The 20,702-nt window shown below is 42.8% G+C and overlaps 1 protein-coding gene and 1 gene segment (V, D, J or C); one reads left to right on the top strand and one right to left on the bottom strand.

Annotated features, from left to right (window-relative positions):
• The first annotated feature begins 2,005 nt into the window (after nucleotides 1-2,005).
• On the top strand, nucleotides 2,006-4,146 carry LOC121554584 (signal-regulatory protein beta-2). The gene is made up of 5 exons (XM_041868213.2): nucleotides 2,006-2,081; nucleotides 2,699-3,049; nucleotides 3,231-3,341; nucleotides 3,704-3,753; nucleotides 3,876-4,146. The coding sequence occupies exons 1-5, from the start codon at nucleotides 2,006-2,008 to the stop codon at nucleotides 3,996-3,998; spliced, it is 711 nt and encodes a 236-aa protein (XP_041724147.2). The 3' UTR covers nucleotides 3,999-4,146.
• Nucleotides 4,147-16,725: 12,579 nt separating this feature from the next.
• On the bottom strand, nucleotides 16,726-18,124 carry LOC123482860. The segment is given in 3 exon segments: nucleotides 16,726-16,921; nucleotides 17,055-17,416; nucleotides 18,060-18,124. Coding segments are annotated over 3 exon segments (447 nt in total).
• Between the last annotated feature and the right edge of the window lie 2,578 nt (nucleotides 18,125-20,702).

Here is a 20,702-nt window from a genome sequence, read left to right as displayed (position 1 = left end):
CTTTCTTGAGCGGATGGTCGGGGGGCCGGAACATAATTACAAATAATTTGTAGACTGCAAATTGACCGCAAGAAGCCCAAACAGATATAATGTTTGACTTAAAGATAATAATTTCAAACCTTGCTTACATTTGTATACAATCATTTCGTGTCCCTTTCTTATGCATGGGAATATTTGGGAACAGAGTTCTTAAATTAAAATCACTTGGAACTGATTTCCTGGTGTTTTCTTACAATGTTTGTCCAACAATGAAATGTTTATTATTTTTTATTTTTTGTATTGCTCAGAATACTTGGGGAGCCAAATAAAGCCAGATGGGGAACCCTGCTGTAGGGAATATGGTTCCCTTTCAGATGGAACCAAGGTCTCCAACACAGTTTCACAAACTCTCTGAGCTGAACCACACTCATCCCACATGTTTAAAGAACACAACCTGTTGTTGTCATGACTTTCATCTTGCAGATGACATAGTATGGTACAAATGGCAAAACTGGAGACAGTATTGGGAGTATATAAATATGAAGGAGTATCCTTATAGGTGTAAGCTATAGAGTAGATTTGAGGGAGCATAGAGCAAGATTCCCCCTGTTGGTGAGGGCCTATATTGGTAATTTTGAGATCAATAGAGGGATAAATCATGTAAGGAATTGTGGAAACACTCCTCAATGTATGCATTCAACCATATAATATCACAACAAACTGCATGAATAGTAATCTTTCTGTCTGATAGAAAATAATTTGCCACAATGTCCAAGACTCTTGATTTAAAGTACTGGAGAAGGCATTCATAAGCAGTTGTCATTCGTATGAATAATGTTGATGCTACATTCAAGAACTGAAATGAAGAAAAGGATATTTCATTTGGTCCATATGGTGTTCATATCTCGATAGCTTTTCTGAAGAATGTCACGTTAATTCACAGACGGGTCAGACCAAGGCGCAGCGTGATATGCACACATGTTTATTTAACCGAATAAACCACGACAAAACAACAAACTAAACGAAACGTGAAGTCCAAGGTACACAAACAACATACCTCACACGGAACAAGATCCCACAACCCACTAGTGCCAATAGGCTGCCTAAGTATGTTCCCCAATCAGAGACAACGAGCGACAGCTGCCTCTGATTGGGAACCACACCGGCCAACATAGATCTATGCATACTAGATCCTACAACATAAAACAAACACAACAAGGAATATACACACCCTGACTCAACATATAAGTGTCCCCTGAGTCAGGGCGTGACAGTTAATGCTACATTCAAGAACTGAAATGAGGACAAGGATATTTCATTTGGTCCACATGGTGTTCATATCTCGATAGCTTTTCTGAAGAATATAGAAACTGTTGTTGCGTAACATGAGGACAGAAAAAAGTCAGAGGGGAGGGTAAAGTTGTCCTGTTCCGTGTCTTTATAGTTCACAGAGCAGCCAATCAGCCCTGTGGACCATCACCCAAGCCAAGTATAAAAAGACACCCGTAACCCTCTGATTCTCACTCTCATCTGACACACAGGAAGACTAGTCTACGCATGAGATGCTATCATCAGAGAAGGAATTATACAATGACCCAACTATTTCTCATATTTTTATTGATGTTTAAAACAGGTAAGGCTGATCTTGGTTAGTGCATAAGGTTAGGGTTCAATTTTCATTCGAAATTGCAGACACAAACCCTGTAAAAAGTTGGTAAGAAAAAGTAAGTTGTGAATGTTTTATTATTTTTAAGAGTCTCTTGCTAAGATCAGCCAGAGTGACGTCTTAAAGACTTTCCTGCCTGGAGACAGAGTTCATTTGGAATGCCTCATATCAGAAGAAGATGGCAACTACTACATCTGGATCAAGATGATAATAGGACGAGCCCCAGTAACGATACTGTCTCTTTACACTCACTCCAACACTGCAAAGTTGTTTGGAGAGTTTAACAACAGCACCCGGTTTACGGCAACTAAGAGTGGAACCAGTTTTGTGCTGACTATTTCAGATGCTAGACCATCAGATATGGGGATGTATTACTGTGCTGCACGCGATTATGATGCCATGAACTTCGGGAAGGGTGTGTTTCTGATGTATGGGGGTAAGTAACATACTGAGTGTACAAAACATTAGGAATATCTTCCTAATATTGAGTCGCACCCCCTTTTGCCCTCAGATGCCTCAATTAGTCGGGGCATGGACTATACAAGGTGTCGAAAGCGTTCCACAGGGATGCTGGCCCATGTTGACTCCAATGCTTCCCACAGTTGTGTCAAGTTGGCTGGATGTCCTTTGGGTGGTGGACCATTCTTGATACACACGGGAAACTGTTGACCAAGAAAAACCCAGCAATGTTGCAGTTCTTGACACACTCAAACCGATGTGCCTGGCACCTACTACTATACCCCATTCAAAGGCACTTAAATATTTTGTCTTGCCCATTCACCCTCTGAAAGGCTCACATACACAATCCATGTCTCAAGGCTTAAAAATCCTTCTTTAACCTGTCTCCTCCCCTTCATCTACACTGATTGAATGGATTTAACAGGTGAAATCAATAAGGGGTCATTGCTATCACCTGGATTCACCTGGTCAGTCTATGTCATGGCAAAAGCATGTTTTGTACACTCAGTGTATATTTCTTATCATGTGACTATCATGTGGTTATATTGTAATATAACAAACATTTATTAGAACCTTGGTTTTATTGTGTAAAAGGTCCAGATTCCAGGAACCAGCATCTTACTCAGCAGCCTGTGTCTGAGTCAGTCCAGACAGGAGACTCTGTGACTCTGAACTGTACAATACACACTGAGACCTGTGCAGGAGAACACAGTGTATATTGGTTCAGACATGGCTCAGGAGAATCCCGTCCAGGAATCATTTACACCCATGGAGACAGGAGTGATCAGTGTGAGAAGAACCCTGAGGCTGGGTCTCCTACGCAGAACTGTGTCTACAACCTCCCCAAGAGGAACCTCAGCCTCTCTGATGCTGGGACTTACTACTGTGCTGTGGCCTCGTGTGGGGAGATACTGTTTGGGAAAGGGACCAAGCTGGATGTTGGAGGTATTTTGATTTTAAACTCTGAATTTAGATTTGAATCTGTCATAATTCAAGAGCAATCAAACTAAAATAAATGTGCTGATGCAACTCTAAATTGTAAAAGGGTCTAAGGCTAAGCTTACAATTGAAACAAATATAGCTGTTTAACTGAGAATGAATATCAACAGCTTATTTTAAACCACAGGTCCTAGCCCTGCTGATCTGGTGGACCCCAAGCTCCTGGCTTTAATCGTGTCCAACATCTTGAGCTTGATCGCCATCGTTGTCCTCCTCATCTGTATGAGAAGGAGGAAAGGTTCTGTATCATTAAGGCCCTTTGTTTCTATTAAAATGGCTTCGGCCATTTTGTGTGATCATTCACGTACTTTTCCAATATGATTGCATGCAATGTGATGATCATTACAGTAAAATGTTGCCGCAATAACAACCATAAAAGTGATTGAGGGGTGTTTTAAGGAAGAGTGTGGATGAATTAGCGGTTTTTATCTCAATATACAATTACTTCTGGGTAACAATTCAGTACCATACTGTGATTGTGGTAAAAAAGAAACAAAAAAAGTATACAGTATGGTAGAGTATACATTACATGTTTTGAACTGGGTTAATTCATTGTATGATGTTGATGTTGATGATGATTCCTTCATGTTTGTCTAAAAGAAACGCATCCTCAGCCAAGTGGTCCGGTTGTCCCCAGTTCTCATAACCAGGTATGTAGACCTTATAGTTTACTATTCTGAGCATGACTTTGATTAACTGTGAACAGATCCTTCTATCAAATTATCAGGTCATTTCCTGATATCTTTGGAATTTGTTTTGCTATTCCTTTTAGGATCAAGAAGATGATGACACACTCACGTCAGTCCATTACGCTGATCTAAATGTCATCCACAAGAAGCCAAAACCCAGAGACAGAGGAGTGCCATGGAGAGAGACACTGTGTATTCAGGGGTGAGGTGCCAAAACATGGACGGAAACATAGCTTTACCTCCTTTAAGACTTGCATTGCCTTTTCTGTTAAACACTGTGTTTTATCATTATAATTGTGTTACAATTGCTTGTATTCTGTCAAACTCCTATTGACATTACTGTTGTGATACTGTTGTGCATTTTAGATCAAATAAAACATTAATTCACATTTAGATGTATTGTTTGATTTTCACTCACATTCTTCAAGTTAAACTGGGAAGTGTGCATGTACATTGCATCCAGATTACATGATGTGCATAATAGCATGCATAGAGGACATTCTATTGACTAACACTTTCAGTTGTCTCAAACTATCTTTTTAAGATCTATCCTGCATCAGATCTCTGTGCTTTTCTGATGGCCCTAAATTGATTTCCCACTCAGTTTAACTAATCTCAAACCCCCAGCAATGACCATCAGTCCTCACCACACACTGTCTTCACACACCTCAGTGCATCAACCACAAACATCACATTTCAATAAGATCACAACTCACTCTCTTCATGAGAAAAGCCTGAACTAAAAATAAACTTCTTAGCTCAGTATATTTTGAAGAGAGCTGATATGTTGAAAATATAATCCAAATATGACAATATACGCATTGTAACTAATACGTTTTCACAAACAATACAACATGTGAATATGCATGTGTGCAGGTTGAAGTACTGCACTTAATTTCTCTTTCAATAGGGTGGAGCAGTGTACATGGAAGTCCCCATAACTGCCTTAACAGTAGAGTTGGCAGCAACCTTTAGAATTGTCAAAATGTTACAATTGTTCACTTTGAATCATTGAAAACGTACTTTCCTGAGATAGTCATGTGTGTAGTCATAATAGCTGTCAAGAAATGCCCAACAAAGACAATGTTTGGTTAAGAATCTTTAACAAGGTAATTTATTACATGCATATTACACATCTGTGTCATGTTATAAATCCATTTCAGCATCATGGCGTCACATGAATCAAACAGGCCAGGTAGTCATCACTGGATCATTACTACTAACATCAACTAAGTTATTATAAAGTGTAGCTTAGTTAACAGGAGGAGCCACATAATCACTCAAAATAAAATTGGTAGTAGAGTGATCTACATGACGAAGACAATGACTCGTGTTTGTGTGTAGTTTTGTATTGAGTTCCAGGGAGTAGTTGAATAAGTATTGGAGACAACTTATTTATTCAAGTAATGTCTCCTCTGTAATGTGTTGTCCTCTTTTAGTTGTGTTGATAACATGCCATTCACACCCACCCCCACACAGTGAACAAGTTCACAGGTACTCTGCAGTCTTCTGTAAACGCAAGACGAGGCCGTATCTACGCTTCGGTCAGGTGGGCCTGCTGGCTTTGTGCACACTGGACCCTCCTACCTGCTCTCTGTGTCTCTGTGTCTCTATGTGGGTTTTCAGCAAATCAAATCAAATCAAATTGTATTTGCCACATGCGCCGAATGCAACAGGTGTAGACATTACCATGAAATGCTTACTTACTTAAGCAACAATGCATTTATTTTTTTATAAAAAAGTAAAATAAAACAACAACAACAAAGTGTTGAGAAAAAAAGAACAGAAGTAAAATAAAATAACAGTAGGGAGGCTATATATACAGGTGGGTACCGGTGCAGAGTCAATGTGCGGGGACACCGGCTAGTTGAGGTAGTTGAGGTAATATGTACATGTGGGTAGAGTTAAAGTGACTATGCAGCAGTGTAAAAAGATGGGGTGGGGGGTGGGGGGGGGCAGTGCAAGTAGTCCGGGTAGCCATGATTAGCTGTTCAGGAGTCTTATGGCTTGGGGGTAGAAGCTGTTGAGAAGCCTTTTGGACCTAGACTTGGCGCTCAGGTACCGCTTGCCATGTGGTAGCAGAGAGAAAAGTCTATGACTAGGGTGGCTGGAGTCTTTGACAATTTTGAGGAACTTCCTCTGACACCGCCTATAGAGGTCCTGGATGGCAGGAAGCTTGGCCCCAGTGATGTACTGGGCCGTATGCACTACCCTCTGTAGTGCCTTGCGGTTTGAGGCCGAGCAGTTGCCATACCAGGCGGTGATGCAACCAGTCAGGATGCTCTCGATGGTGCAGCTGTATAACTTTTTGAGGATCTGAGGACCCATGCCAAATCTTTTCAGTCTCCTGAGGGGGAATAGGCTTTGTTGTGCCCTCTTCACGACTGTCTTGGTGTGTTTGGACCATGATCGTTTGTTGGTGATGTGGACACCAAGGAACTTGAAGCTCTCAACCTGTTCCACCACAGCCCCGTCGATGAGAATGGGGGCGTGCTCAGTCCTCTTTTTTTTCCTGTAGTCCACAATCATCTCCTTTGTCTTGGTCACGTTGAAGGAGAGGTTGTTATCCTGGCACCACACGGCCAGGTCTCTGACCTCCTCCCTATAGGCTGTCTCATCGTTGTCGGTGATCAGGCCTGCCACTGTTGTTTCTTCGGCAAACTTAATTATGGTGTTGGAGTGGTGCCTGGCCATGCAGTCATGGGTGAACAGGGAGTACAGGAGTGGACTGAGCACGCACCCCTGAGGGACCCCCGTGTTGAGGATCAGCGTGGCAGATGTGTTGTTACCTACCCTTACCACCTGGGGGCGGCCCGTCAGGAAGTCCAGGATCCAGTTGCAGAGGGAGGTGTTTAGTCCCAGGGTCCTTAGCTTAGTGATGAGCTTTGAGGGCACTATGGTGTTGAACGCTGAGCTGTAGTCAATTAATAGCCTTCTCACGTAGGTGTTCCTCTTGTCCAGGTGGGACAGGGCAGTGTGGAGTGTAATAGAGATTGCATCATCTGTGGATCTATTGTGGCGGTATGCAAATTGGAGTGGGTCTAGGGTTTCTGGGATAATGGTGTTGATGTGAGCCATGACCAGCCTTTTAAAGCACTTCACTACAGACGTCAGTGCTACGGGTCGGTAGTCATTTAGGCAGGTTATCTTAGTATCCTTGGGCACGGGGACTATAGTGGTCTGCTTGAAACATGTTGGTATTACAGACTCAGTCAGGGACATGTTGAAAATTTCAGTGAAGACACTTGCCAGTTGGTCAGTACATGCTCGGAGTACACGTCCTGGTAATCCGTCTGGCCCTGCGGCCTTGTGAATGTTGACCTGCTTAAAAGTCTTACTCACATCCGCTACGGAGAGCGTGATCACATAGTCATCCGGAACAGCTGGTGCTCTCATGCATGCTTCAGTGTTGCTTGCCTCGATCGAGCATAGAAGTGGTTTAGCTCGTCTGGTAGGCTTGTGTCACTGGGCAGCTCGCGGCTGTGCTTCCCTTTGTAGTCTGTAATAGTTTTCAAGCCCTGCCACATCCGACGAGACCAGTTGGAAAAAGTTGTGATGGACTACTTTCTCCACAAGGTCAGTGTGAACCGGAGTGACTTGACACAACGCGGGCCAAGCAAGCTGTACAAACAAAACGGAAGTAAAGGGCTTCCAGTCTGCCGTGAAGCATTCATCTATGTATACAGGTAAGAGTCTAGCTACATTTTCAGATATTATAAATTTATAATTTTGTCAGAAAGTTGTTTTCATTGCAAGTTAATGCATACTGTTAGCTAGCTAGTGAACATTAGCTTGCTGGATCGTTAGCTAACGTTATGTGTATGATCTGTGTAGGAATATTATTTGTATTTCAGAAAGACATTTGCATTGCTAGTTACATCCTAATGTTAGCTAGTTAACATTGAACCACTATGTTCTTGGGGACCTTCAGACATTTTTTGGTACCCTTCCCCAGATCTATGCCTCGACACAATCCTGTCAATTCCTTCGACCTCATGGCTTGGTTTTTAATCTGTCATGCACTGTCAACTGTGAGACCTTATATAGACAGGTGTGTGCCTTTCCTAATCATCTCCAATAAATTGAATTCACCACAAGTGGACTCCAATCAAGTTGTAGAAACATCTCAAGTATGATAAATGGAAACTGGATATCCTTGTTCTCAATTTCGAGTCTTAAAGCAAAGGATCTGAATTCTTACGTAAATAAGGTACTTCAGTTTCTGCTTTGTCATTATGGGATATTGTGTGTAGATTGATGAGGGAAATGTTTTATTTAATCCATTTTAGAATATGGCTGTAACGTAACAAAATGTGGAAAAAGTGAAGGGGTTTGCATACTTTCCGAATGCACTGTATATATATATATATATATATATATATATATATATACACTACAAGTCAAAAGTTTGGACACACCTACTCATTTAGGGGTTTTTCTTTATTTTTTACTATTTTCTACATTGTAGAATAATAGTGAAGCCATCAAAACTATGGAATAACACATATATAATAATAATAATATGCCATTTTGCAGACGCTTTTATCCAAAGCGACTTACAGTCATGCGTGCATACATTTTTTTTGTGTGTATGGGTAGTCCCGGGGATCGAACCCACTACCTTGGCATTACAAGCGCCATGCTCTACCAGCTGAGCTACAGAGGACCACATATGGAATAATGTAGTAACCAAACGTGTTAAACAAATCAAAATATATTTTATATTTGAGTTCTTCAAATACATATTTGGGTTCTTCAAATACAGCTTTGCACACTCTTGGCATTCTCTCAACCTGCTTCGTGAAGAAGTCACCTGGAATTCATTTCAATTAACAGGTGTGCCTTAAAAGTGAATTTGTGAAATTGATTTCCTTCTTAATGCGTTTGAGCCAATCAGTTGTGTTGTGACAAGTTAGGGGGGGGGGGTATAGAGAAGATAGCCCTATTATGGTAAGAACAGATCAAATAAGCAAAGAGAAACGACAGTCCATCAATACTTTAAGACATGAAAGTCAGTCAATACGGAACATTTCAAGAACTTTGAAAGTTTCTTCAAGTGCAGTCGCAAAAACCATCAAGCGCTATGATGAAACCGGCTCTCATGTGGACCGCCACAGGAATGGAAGACCCAGAGTTATCTCTGCTGCAGAGGATAAGCCCATTAGAGTTACTAGCCTCAGAAATTGCAGCCCAAATAAATGCTTCACAGAGTTCAAGTAACAGACACATCTCAACATCAACTGTTCAGAGGGGACTGTGTGAATCAGGCCTTCATGGTTGAATTGCTCCAAATAAACCACTACTAAAGGACACCAATAAGAAGAAGAGACCTGCTTGGGCCAAGAAACACAAGCAATGGACATTAGACCGGTTGAAATGTGCCCTTTGGTCTGAAGTACAAATTTGAGATTTTTGGTTCAAACCGCCGTGTCTCGGTGTGGGTGAACGGATTATCTCTGCATGTGTAGTTCCCACCGTAAAGCATGGAGGAGGGGGTGTTATGGTGTGGGGGTGCTTTGCTGGTGACACTGTCTGTGATTTATTTAGAATTCAAGGCACACTTAACCAGCATGGCTACCACACCATTCTGCAGCGAAACGCCATCCCATCTGGTTTGGGCTTAGTGGGACTATCATTTGTTTTTCAACAGGACAATGACCCAACACACCTCCAGGCTGTATAAGGGCTATTTTACCAAGAAGGAGAGTGATGGAGTGCTGCATCAGATGACCTGGCCTCCACAATCCCCTGACATCAACCCAATTGAGATGGTTTGGGATGAGTCGGACGGCAGAGTGAAGGAAAAGCAGCCAACAAGTGCTCAGCATATGTGGGAACTCCTTCAAGACTGTTGGGAAAGCATTCAAGGTGAAGCTGGTTGAGAGAATGCCAATTCCAAATTTTCCTCATGAAAAGCATTGAAGAGAATTGGAATTTGAATTTCAGTGTACTTCCTGAATTGACTTCAATTGAAATGGATTGATCCCATCCCTGACTGTAAGATGATTGAAATTGTACTCTGCCTTGGCTCAACTTCCTTACTTTAACTCCTATGCAAACGTCTACATCTTAGCCAAACGTGGGCTCTTTACCTCTGAATGGTCCACACTGTGAGCAGATATTTCCCTCTCCAGCTATGTGCTCTGTCAAACCTTATACAAAATAAATAATATATTAATACCATATATTAATGGCATACATTAATCTTATATTGTGTATGAATGGTTTGTTTTCGATTAGGGATGACCAAGGACACTTCACCCACAGTCCAAGTGACTCATTTTGAATTTTTGCCTGACATCAAACTGCTCTCATAATTTAGTAATTGTGGATGAAGTATGTATCTCTCTCTCTTTATTTTAGAATCTGAACGTGGACACAGAGAATTACGCTGCACTGAGCTTCTCCATAAACAGATCTGAGCGTGGAAGAGGGAGAGGGCAGGATGGAGACGTTTCTGAGACACACATTGTGTATTCTCCCATAAAGCAACAGCTTTGAAATGTTATTGTTTGAATATATTAACATATCATACTGTATCTGTTATGATGATTTTCTCGGGTATCAAGTAATTAAGGATGTAAGGATATACTTAGACACTTTGGATGGGGAGTTCATTTAATATTTAATATGGTACCATGGTTCATTATAACAAAATACATAGCCCTGCCTGTGGCTATTCCGAACTCACTGAACACAGAACATATATCAGCTTATATACACTCTGTTACACGTCTCTTCAACACATCTGGTACCCATCAGTGGGGACTACCTTACTTGATGTTATTACCCTTTACCCCAAGTCAGTATATCCTGTCCATCACTCATTCTAAGATCAACATCAGTAATCTCCTTTGACATAAGGAATGCAGACTCTGTGGCACCAAGTCACTTATCCACTAACTCTAACCTTGTTTCCCATAACACTATAAAAACCTCATATCAGTATCTAATGTGTAATTTTGTCAGTATTGAATAAAAATGTGCATTTTATTTCAATAAAGATGTATTTATTTATTAATAGTCTGAACAGCAATATCTGCATCTTCAACATGTCAAAAGGCTGACATATGGGCATTTTTCTTGACATTATGTTACCAAAACTGACGAGCACTGAAACATTTGAAAAGACAGTAAACCACATTTGTGTTTGTAACAGCTGAAGGATTGAGAAACTGAATCGTTGAATGAATCTATTTCCTGATGAGGTAGATGATGAAGAAGATGGTCAGACAGCAGAGGAGAAATCCAGTTCTTATGATGGAGAAGAGGACAAGGATCCTCATATCCGCTTCAGTCACCACTTGAACATCACCACCTGAAAGAATGTCATGTTTTGTATTATACAGTAGGAGTTATTACAGTGTAATAGCATGTATTTTATTTTGCCTTTATTTGATCAGGTAATACAGTGGGTAGGAGAGGGTTTAAAAAGAGGGTTTAAATATGTCATTAAATCTGTGTTAACTATCTACAACTTCCCTGTAGCAAGTGTTTTTAGTCAATGAGAGAATCATCTGAATGTCAGAATACCTGATATCCAAAAATCCTAAAACATTTTTTAGGCTTAGGCTAACTCATCACTACTCTTTATCTACAAATTCAGACTGTCTCTGAAAATATTTAAGGAATATTAAAAAAAAATCTCAGTACTGTAGCTTTTACATTGAGGATTGTCCAAATTCCAACACATTTGAGTGAGCGCTCCCACAGTAGTACGTGGCTGAATCTGAGCTTTTCATGTCTGAGATACTGAGGTGATTTATTCCTTGGCAGCTTTGCACTGAAAATAGAGGGTTACCCTTGAACTCCTGTTAAAATGTTGGACCCTTATCATACTTACAGATGGTTGAGATGAGCTGAGGTTTTTCTCCCAAGGGTTGCTTGTACCAGGAGAAATGCGACCATGACATGAGACCAATCTCCTGTTGTATGGCTGAGGGCTCAGTCCCAGCTCCTGCATGAACTACAGCAAAAGAAAATACAACATCTTACACAAATATATTAACTGTAATATATACATTAAAATGCAATTTTGGAATGCCTCAAAGTGTCTGTGAGTTTTAATAAAAAAATGAATTGTATCATTGCACCCTGATGAAGGCTATGGCTAAAAGTGGCTGAGTAAAAAAGAAAAAAATTCTTCAAAACCTGTGTCTTGAGTGGAACAGTCTACCTCTGTAGAACAAAACTTCGCAAATTAGGTTATTTAGTTTCTGAGATACATTCTGCGGTATCTCATTTAGCATTTCAGCAGTGTTCAGGGTTTCTGCTGTGAACAGCGAGGATATGCTGAAGGTAGGCTAAGTGCCCCTGTTGTGGTTTGACCTAACCCAGATTACAAGAGACTGGATGAACAGAGCTGAGCGTCCTGTTGGGCTGACACTATTGTGTTTATCTTCTATGATCTATGCTTTCAAATGTAATGCAGCGAAGGTCAGAATTTCACTTTTTGGATGAAGCGTAAAGTTAAGCAAAAGCCTGGTCTTCATTTTCAGAGGATAGATATTGTTGTTTTAACAACCCACTCCCCTTTAGGCAGTAGGGAACAGTCAAGGCCTTCTATGCTTTTAGAAAAGGCCCAAGGATTTATAAATATTGTTTTAATTTCTATGTAATATTTTCTATAATATTTCAATGATTTTCTGATCTCTTCAGTTTGTGTTTGAAAGGAAAGGGTTCAAACTGAGGAGAAAAAAGATCCAATCAGGATTTGTCTTTCGTGGTCTCTGAGCAGATAACTGTGGCTAGATAGCTCACCATTGACTAGGCCCTCAGAACCTCGATAGAAGGCATCTGCCATTCAACAGTATTAGAGCAGAATGTTGGAGTGACAGTGGAATCAACCAATCACATTTTGACTTGTAATGGGTGGGACCATTTGTGACCGACAGGCTCGATTCGGTCTTATGTAGCAAAATTTGAAATTGTGTTTTTTACATTGGATAAAAGTAGATACTCAGAGCTAGAAAATGGTATATCATACACTACAGTTGAGGAACAATGGGAAAGTAATTCTGCTTTGAAAGTTGATAAACTTGTAACCTCACTTTTGAGAAAATTGCCCTTGAATGTTTTAGTACACCTACTGGTGAGCTCTTCTTTGTCTACACCCATTCAGCATTGTTCACACCCTCTTAAGCCTTTGCCCCACCCATCTCTTTAAGGATTCACATGTGAGGCTAAACAGAGTGAGTACGGTTGTGTACTAAACAACCAAAGATTAAAGGCTGGTTTATACTACGTCTATCGACATGTCGGTATACAGTTGTCGCATTGACATCATGAACATTCTATTGTCGTCCGACATCGAACTAGTCGTTGTCGTTATGAAAAAGTATAAACACAAAAACGACAGGCTGCATGACATCAGCATGCTGGTGGTCCAAAATAGCATAACTGCTGTATTTTAACACCAATAAACCCATCCGTTTAAAAATCTCCATCTCCTGCTATCATACTCTGCTTCGTTCCTCCAGAAGGTGGGGAGTGGAGAGTGGAGAGCATTAGCAACATTATCACAGTTCTTCGTGATATTGTACCAAAAATAAAAACGCGTTAGAAAGGATTGCCTACACATACTGAGCAGCTCATGTTGTAGACAGAAGCGTGCTACATGGCAGACCAATCCGAACTCATCTCTCGGCAGGTCCAGCCCATCCATTATCTCAGTGAATCATGGCAAGCGGGAAGATTCCTCTCTTTTTCCGTGGCTAAACAAACTAGGCTCGTAAATTAACCATTTTATTCATATTTACAGAGTGCATACAAGTTTATTATTATTAAGGCACATGAAAGTTCACATGTTCCAGAAGGCATTTCTGCCCTAAAAAAGCATTTAGGTTGTGTAAGCAATGTGGTTGTTGTTGCTGGCAATGTTAGTGTGGGTGCTGTCTCAGTTTTTCTTGATTTTTGAGTTTGGTGCAATGTTTTCCCCCCTCTTAAGGCCTAGGTCAAATAGCCATGGTTCGTCACTGCCTTTAAGGTATTGTCACGTCTACTCCCGCTCCACCGCTCTGGCACTCGACGTCGCCGGTTTATTAACCACTGGTCCTGGCAACCCATCTTATGCACACCTGGCAACCTTTATTAAGCACACCTGCGTCCCATCATTAGGCACACCTGGACTTTATCAATACCCTGAGTATTCCCCCTTTATTTAGCCCTCAGTTGTCATCAGTCCTTAGCTGTTATTGGTTTTCTCTCACGTTCAGTACGCTTCCCATGTCTGGTCTTTTGTATCTGTTCATTATTAAACTCACCTTCTGCACCTGCTTTCTGACTCCTGGCGTATACGTTACAGGTATACTATGGGTGAACTACAAGCCTCTGCTCCTGCCAATCGCAAAAGTTCCTAAATTCAGTGATCTATTGACGCAGTCAAAAGAGTGCCCCCTATTGGCAAACCACCACCAATTCCAGCCAATAGTTAGCCACTCCAGGAGGTCCTTCCGCCCACTAAAATAAATACACCCAAACGTGAGGAGAATCTCACAGTGAGAACAGATTTGGATTTAGAATATTTACTGTCGTCCAGACACTTTTCAGACCAAGTGGTCTGTTAAAATATATTTAATCAATTCTGAGTAAAAAAAATTCTGGGAACCTCTATACCTAAAATATCTTATCATTCTCTATCAAACTAAATGATAGAGTTAACATCAGTAGTTGGTGATACAATTATTTTTATCTGTGGTCATTGTATACATCAATGGTTGTCATTCTATGTCCCAACCATAATCACAAATGACTTTCATCTCTCTTATTTGAAGATTCAGTCCTTCCTTCATGTTCTGGCAGTGTAGATCTAAACACAGAATGGAATTCATATATGTGGCAATATTCATTTTTTATAGGTCTGATTCTAATTGAAATCTGTTTTGTAGGAGAGGAAGATAGAACAATGAACCTCTTCCTAGAGGTTGTGATCCTTGGTGTTGTAACTGCTGTTCTATTGATAATCATCCTCATCCTGGTCCTCAAGGTCAGACGAGATGCAAACAGACTAAACACAGGTATGGAGCCCATTTCACATGGGGCCAGCTATTAACTACACTTACATAGTGAAAATGTTTCTCATGACATACTGCAGGGGTAGGCAACCCTGGTCCTGGAGTGCCGCAGGCCCTCCATGTTTTTGATTTAACCGACCTGGAAGACCAGTTGTGTTCAATTTAGGCAATCGCTGAACTGATCAATTAACTCAGTTGGGCAGGTGTGGTGCCTAGTTGGAACAAAATCCTACAATACCTGCGGCACTCCAGAAACAGGGTTGCCTGTCCCTGAAATATTGTATACTGAGAATTGAAAGAGTCAGTACAAGTTGTATATTGCGCACTACAATGGAATGATCAGTTGATATCTTCTCTCATCTCTGTTTTATATCATATTCAGGACCTGACTCGCAACGACAACCACAAAATGATCAGGTAAATGCTATTTGTTCAGTGACATTATTTTGAAAATATGAGCAATTCAGAAACAGTCTAAATCATAATTGTGTGTTATGGTGTTTCCAAATCTACAGAACCAAGATCCTGATGCACTGAATTTTGCCGCCCTGAATTTCACCTCCAAGATAAAGAAGAGGGAGAGAAGAAGAGAGGAGCTGGACCCCCATGTAGTGTATGCTGCTACAAGATGACAAAGTGGAGAAGGATGGAGAAGAGGTAAAGTGGCTTGCCATATCTTTGAATACAAGTTTAAATCCTTCTATATTGTGTGTGTAGTTAAAACAAATGCATTGAAATGTAAATCAGTAAATATATCTGTAGTTTCTGTGCGTTGTACTTCAGGTCCACTGTAGCCCTCTTCCACTCTGTTAGGCCACACAGCTCAGTGGTTAGAGAGGGGGAGTTAGACTCAAGCCACAACTGTTTAATGGCCACACAGGAGTAGTTGCCTCTTTTGGCCTCTCTTAGTTTAGATCTCTGTTGTGTGTATTAATGATTTGGTTATTCTTTAATAAGTTGGCCGTAAAGGACAAAGTACCCAGCTTTGGAACATTTTATTACTTTGATTACTTAATAAAAATAGAGAGTTTATTCCAAACTGCCACAATGTTGTTTGTCATTATGTTTTTTGCCCCTTAGTATTTCCTGTCTTGTTGCACTGATCACAGCCCCCTATTCTGAGAAGCAGCTAGTTGCCTTATAAGGAGAATATGATTGGGGTCTGAGGTAGAGGAGGGGCCAGTGAGGAACGCATCACTTCCTGTGGTGTGAGTGACAGGGAGGAGCAGCTCAGTGATGAGTGAGACCTGCTGAGGTGAACATCACTGGTCTCTCTCTCTCTCTCTCTCTCTCTCTCTCTGCCCGCCCAACAAACACATTTTATTTGTTGAAAATGTTCTACCTGGACAAAAAATAGTGCTGCAAAGGGTGCTCATATGTGACAGCTGAATAACCCTTTTAGGTTCCAAGTAGCACCTCATTTTCTAAGAATGTGCCTGCTCAAAAGAACCTGGTCACTTTTCCACCACGTGACATGTGTAAGTAGAAGTGCGTGAGGGATTTGAGGGGCGGTTGACAATAATGTGACATGGAGACAGTAGACCTGTCATGCGTCACTCTCTCTCTGCTGAAGACTAACAACCTGCACTACAGGAAGACTGGCCTTCAGCTATCACCACACTTCTCAGTGCATCAAAACCACACACGCTCTTTTCACACCTCTCTTCATCTGTTCATCTGGATGATGAACACCAGACCCCTGTCGCTCAGTTAGATGTGGAAATTATGTGAAGAATACAAACAAGCTAAAAGCTTTTCCCATAACCTAAAGTATTCAACAAGGGTCCAAAGTGCAGATTCAGATTGGGTGTCATCTAAATAGTTTGGTCAACTATTTTCCTTCATGAAAACCTCTGACCCATTCACTCATACAGAACAACTTAAGTCAGTATCAATGTTCACAGTGCTATTTATTCATGCTTATACAATAAGTGCATACACAGGGATTTGGTGAAAGCAAGTAACATACTACATATAGGCTATTGATATTGGCCCTAACTTTGTCTATTTCCTGGTGAGGTAGATGATGATGAAGATGGTCAGACAGCAGAGGAGAACTCCAGTTCTTATGATGGAGAGAAGGTCCAGGATTGTCATCTATGGATCAACATCACCATCTGAAAGAAATTAAATATACTGTATCACACCACTGTGGTGCTATGGGCAGCAGTCGATAATGTGTAATCAATCATTAACTGTAATGTTCATGTCTTTCTAATAATAGTATTTGGGTTAGGAAATGTAAGCTACCTTCAACATCCAGTTTGGTCCCGTTCCCAAACAGTATCTCCCCACATGAGGCCACAGCACAGTAGTAAGTCCCAGCATCAGAGAGGCTGAGGTTCCTCTTGGGGAGGTTGTAGACACAGCTCTGTGTAGGAGACCCAGACTCAGGGCTCTTCTCACACTGATTACTCCTGTCCCTATGGGTGTAAATGATTCCTGGACAGGATTCTCCTGAGCCATGTCTGAACCAATAGACACTGTGTTCTCCTGCACAGGTCTCAGTGTGTATTGTACAGTTCAGAGTCACAGAGTCTCCTGGCTGGACTGACTCAGACACAGGCTGCTCTACAACATGCTGGGTTCTGGAATCTGCACCTTCTCCAGGACTATAAAATCACGTTACTATCAATGACTTGCACAATTTCCAAATACAACATATCTGTGCTAAAAGAGAAGATAAAAAACCTTTATGCGTACCCTGATGCATCAGAAAAACACCACTCCTGAAGATCATGCGTTCATAATCAATTGTAGCACAGTAATACATCCCCATGTTGGAATCGGAGATGGTTAGCACACAACTGGTGCCACTCTTCCTTGTAGCAAAGATAAGCTTTTTTGTCAAACTCTCCAAAGAAAATTGCAGTGAGCATACAGAGATAACATCTGGGGCTTGTCCTATCATCGACAGACACAGTGATGAAGCATTCCAAATCAACTGTGTCTCCAAGAGTGACGGCGTTCCAAACATCAGACTGAGTGAAAACAACAGCAAGTGACAAAGCTGAAAGATAAATATTTATATTAATAAAGAATCCACATATCATAGTTCAAAATATATTTGAATCTTAAATACGTAAGCATGATTGTCCCTTTAATAGTACGTTTGCACTCTTATTACCCCTAGCTTTACCTGCTCAGAATAACAGAGAGATGGCAGGACAGAGTTTTATCATTGTCCTTCCAATGTGTATACTGGTGGTCTTGTCTGTCAGATAAGAGTAAGAGACAGGGGGTTGGCTGTCGTACACATCAGGAGTGATGGTCCCCATGCCTGATTGGCGGGTCTGAGACCTGTAGAGAGACTGTACCATTCGTATTTCAAACAGTGAACTCTGAAGTTACATGAACGTCATAAATAATCAGAAAGTGAACAACATTCTTATCTATTTCTGATTACACTGTACCTAAATTAGTTGTACATAAATTAACCATATTTTCAAGTTAAATGAAATACAATAGTCATCATTAATTTACCTTTTTCTCCAAAGTCCATCATGAATAGGCTTCAACCGCAGTATGTTGCTGTATCAGAGTTTGACTCAAACGTGAGAAAAAAGTCCTTTATAGGTGTCAGGTATGCCCCTTTCTTGCAGTTTGTTCTTCATGGTCTAACTGACATTAGAAATATGTCGAGCATCAACCACAGTGTGAGTTGACAGGAACTACAAGTCTGGAGCCAGAGATGACCTGATATTGGTTAGTAACTCTGACACCCAGACAGAGCTGCAGGCGTTGATCATTAGCTAAAAAGCCAGTCTCTGAAAAAAACCTGTCTACCTTTGTATCTGTAGCCACAGCCTGGCTAGGGTTAAGGTTAGTGGATAGTTAGTTGAACATCTATAGACCAGCTGTAGGGACTATCCAAATAAAGCATTACCAGCAGCACTAACCTTGCATTGAATATGTTGTATTTTTTTTTACACCACAAATGTAGTTGTTTCAACTAATTATTCGTATCACATTTAATTTGTCACATGCTCCGTAAACAACAGGTGTGGACTAACAGTGAAATACTTACTTACGAGCCCTTCACAACAATGCAGAGAGAAAGAAAATATAGAAATAATAGAAAAGTAAAACACGTAATAATACGAGTAACGATAACTTGGCTATATACGCGGTGTCATGATCGCTGACTGAAGCGGACCAAGGCGCAGCGTGATAAGTGTACATTGTTTATTAGTACACACACGAACCAAAACAATAAACCAAACGATACGTGAAGTCCTGTGTTATACACAAAACCTTAACGGAACAAGATCCCACAAAACTAACATGCCAAAAGGCTGCCAAAGTATTGTCCCCAATCAGAGACAACGAGCTACAGCTGCCTCTGATTGGGAACCACCCTGGCCAACATAGATCTAAACGATCTAGAACGAAAACATAGAAAATGTAACAGAAATTCCACACCCTGGCTCAACATTTAAGAGTCCTCCGAGCCAGGGCGTGACAGTACCCCCCCCCCCCCAAAGGCGCGGACAGCGACCACGCCACACCAACACAACGGGGTAGGGGCCGGGTGGGCATTCCGCCTCGGAGATGGCTCAGAGAGTGGCGTGACCACCACTCTCTGTCTACCCCCCCGTAGCGCCCCTGGTCTGGTCCCGCTGGCCGGAGCTGGACTGGACACCGGTGGAGCGGATTGCTCTAGCTCCGGTGGAACAGGCACGGACCGTGCCGGACTGACGACGCGCACCACTGGCTTGGTGCGGGGAGCAGGAACGGGCCGGACCGGGCTGGCGACGCGCACCACTGGCTTGGTGCGGGGAGCAGGAACAGGCCGGACCGGGCTGACGACGCGCACCACTGGCTTGGTGCGGGGAGCAGGAACAGGCCGGACCGGGCTGGCGACGCGCACCACTGGCTTGGTGCGGGGAGCAGGCACGGGCCGGACCGGGCTGGCGACGCGCACCACAGGCTTGGTGCGGGGAGCAGGAACAGGCAGGACCGGGCTGGCGACTCGCACCACAGGCTTGGTGCGGGGGACAGGAACAGGCCGGACCGGGCTGACGAAGCGTACCACTGGCTTGGTGCGGGGAGCAGGAACGGGCCAGACCGGGCTGACGACGCGCACCACTGGCTTGGTGCGGGGAGCAGGAACAGGCCGGACCGGGCTGACGACGCGCACCACTGGCTTGGTACGGGGAGCAGGAACGGGCCGGACCGGGCTGACGACGCGCACCACTGGCTTGGTGCGGGGAGCAGGAACAGGCCGGATCGGGCTGGCGACGCGCACCACTGGCTTGGTGCGGGGAGCAGGAACGGGCCGGACTGGGCTGACGACGCGCACCACTGGCTTGGTGCGGGGAGCAGGAACGGGCCGGACCGGGCTGGCGACGCGCACCACAGGCTTGGTGCGGGGATCAGGAACAGGCCGGACCGGGCTGGCGACGCGCACCACAGGCTTGGTGCAGGGGACAGGAACAGGCCGGACCGGGCTGACGACGCGTACCACAGGCTTGGTGCGGGGGACAGGAACAGGTCGGGACGGACTGGGAACACACACCACTGGCCTTTTGCGGGAATCAGGAACGGGCCGGACCGGACTGGTGACACACACCACTTGCTTGGTGCGAGGAGCGGGACTGGGTTTCCTCATAAACCTCCGCTCCCTCTGCTGCCTAACCAGTTCCTCTCGCCGTGCCTCTACATTCTCCTTCTCCCTCGTGACCAATAGCCCCCGTAACCTGGTGGCCTCCTCTCCTAGTCCGCCGATTCGCCCTGTAGCTTCCTCCAGCAGCCCCGTCGTCCACGCCGTGTGCCCCCCCAAAAACAATTATTGGGGTTGCCTCTCGCGTGTCCGTCGTCGGCACGGTTGGCACCGTTTCTCCTCTCCTGCCTGGGCATTTACTTTTGCCCATGGCCCTCTGCCCGCGAATATGTCCT

Source organism: Coregonus clupeaformis, chromosome 39, assembly GCF_020615455.1.
Source record: "Coregonus clupeaformis isolate EN_2021a chromosome 39, ASM2061545v1, whole genome shotgun sequence".
NCBI lineage: Eukaryota > Metazoa > Chordata > Actinopteri > Salmoniformes > Salmonidae > Coregonus > Coregonus clupeaformis.
Note: the sequence above shows the minus strand (reverse complement) of the source record. Positions and strands in the feature narration are given on the sequence as shown.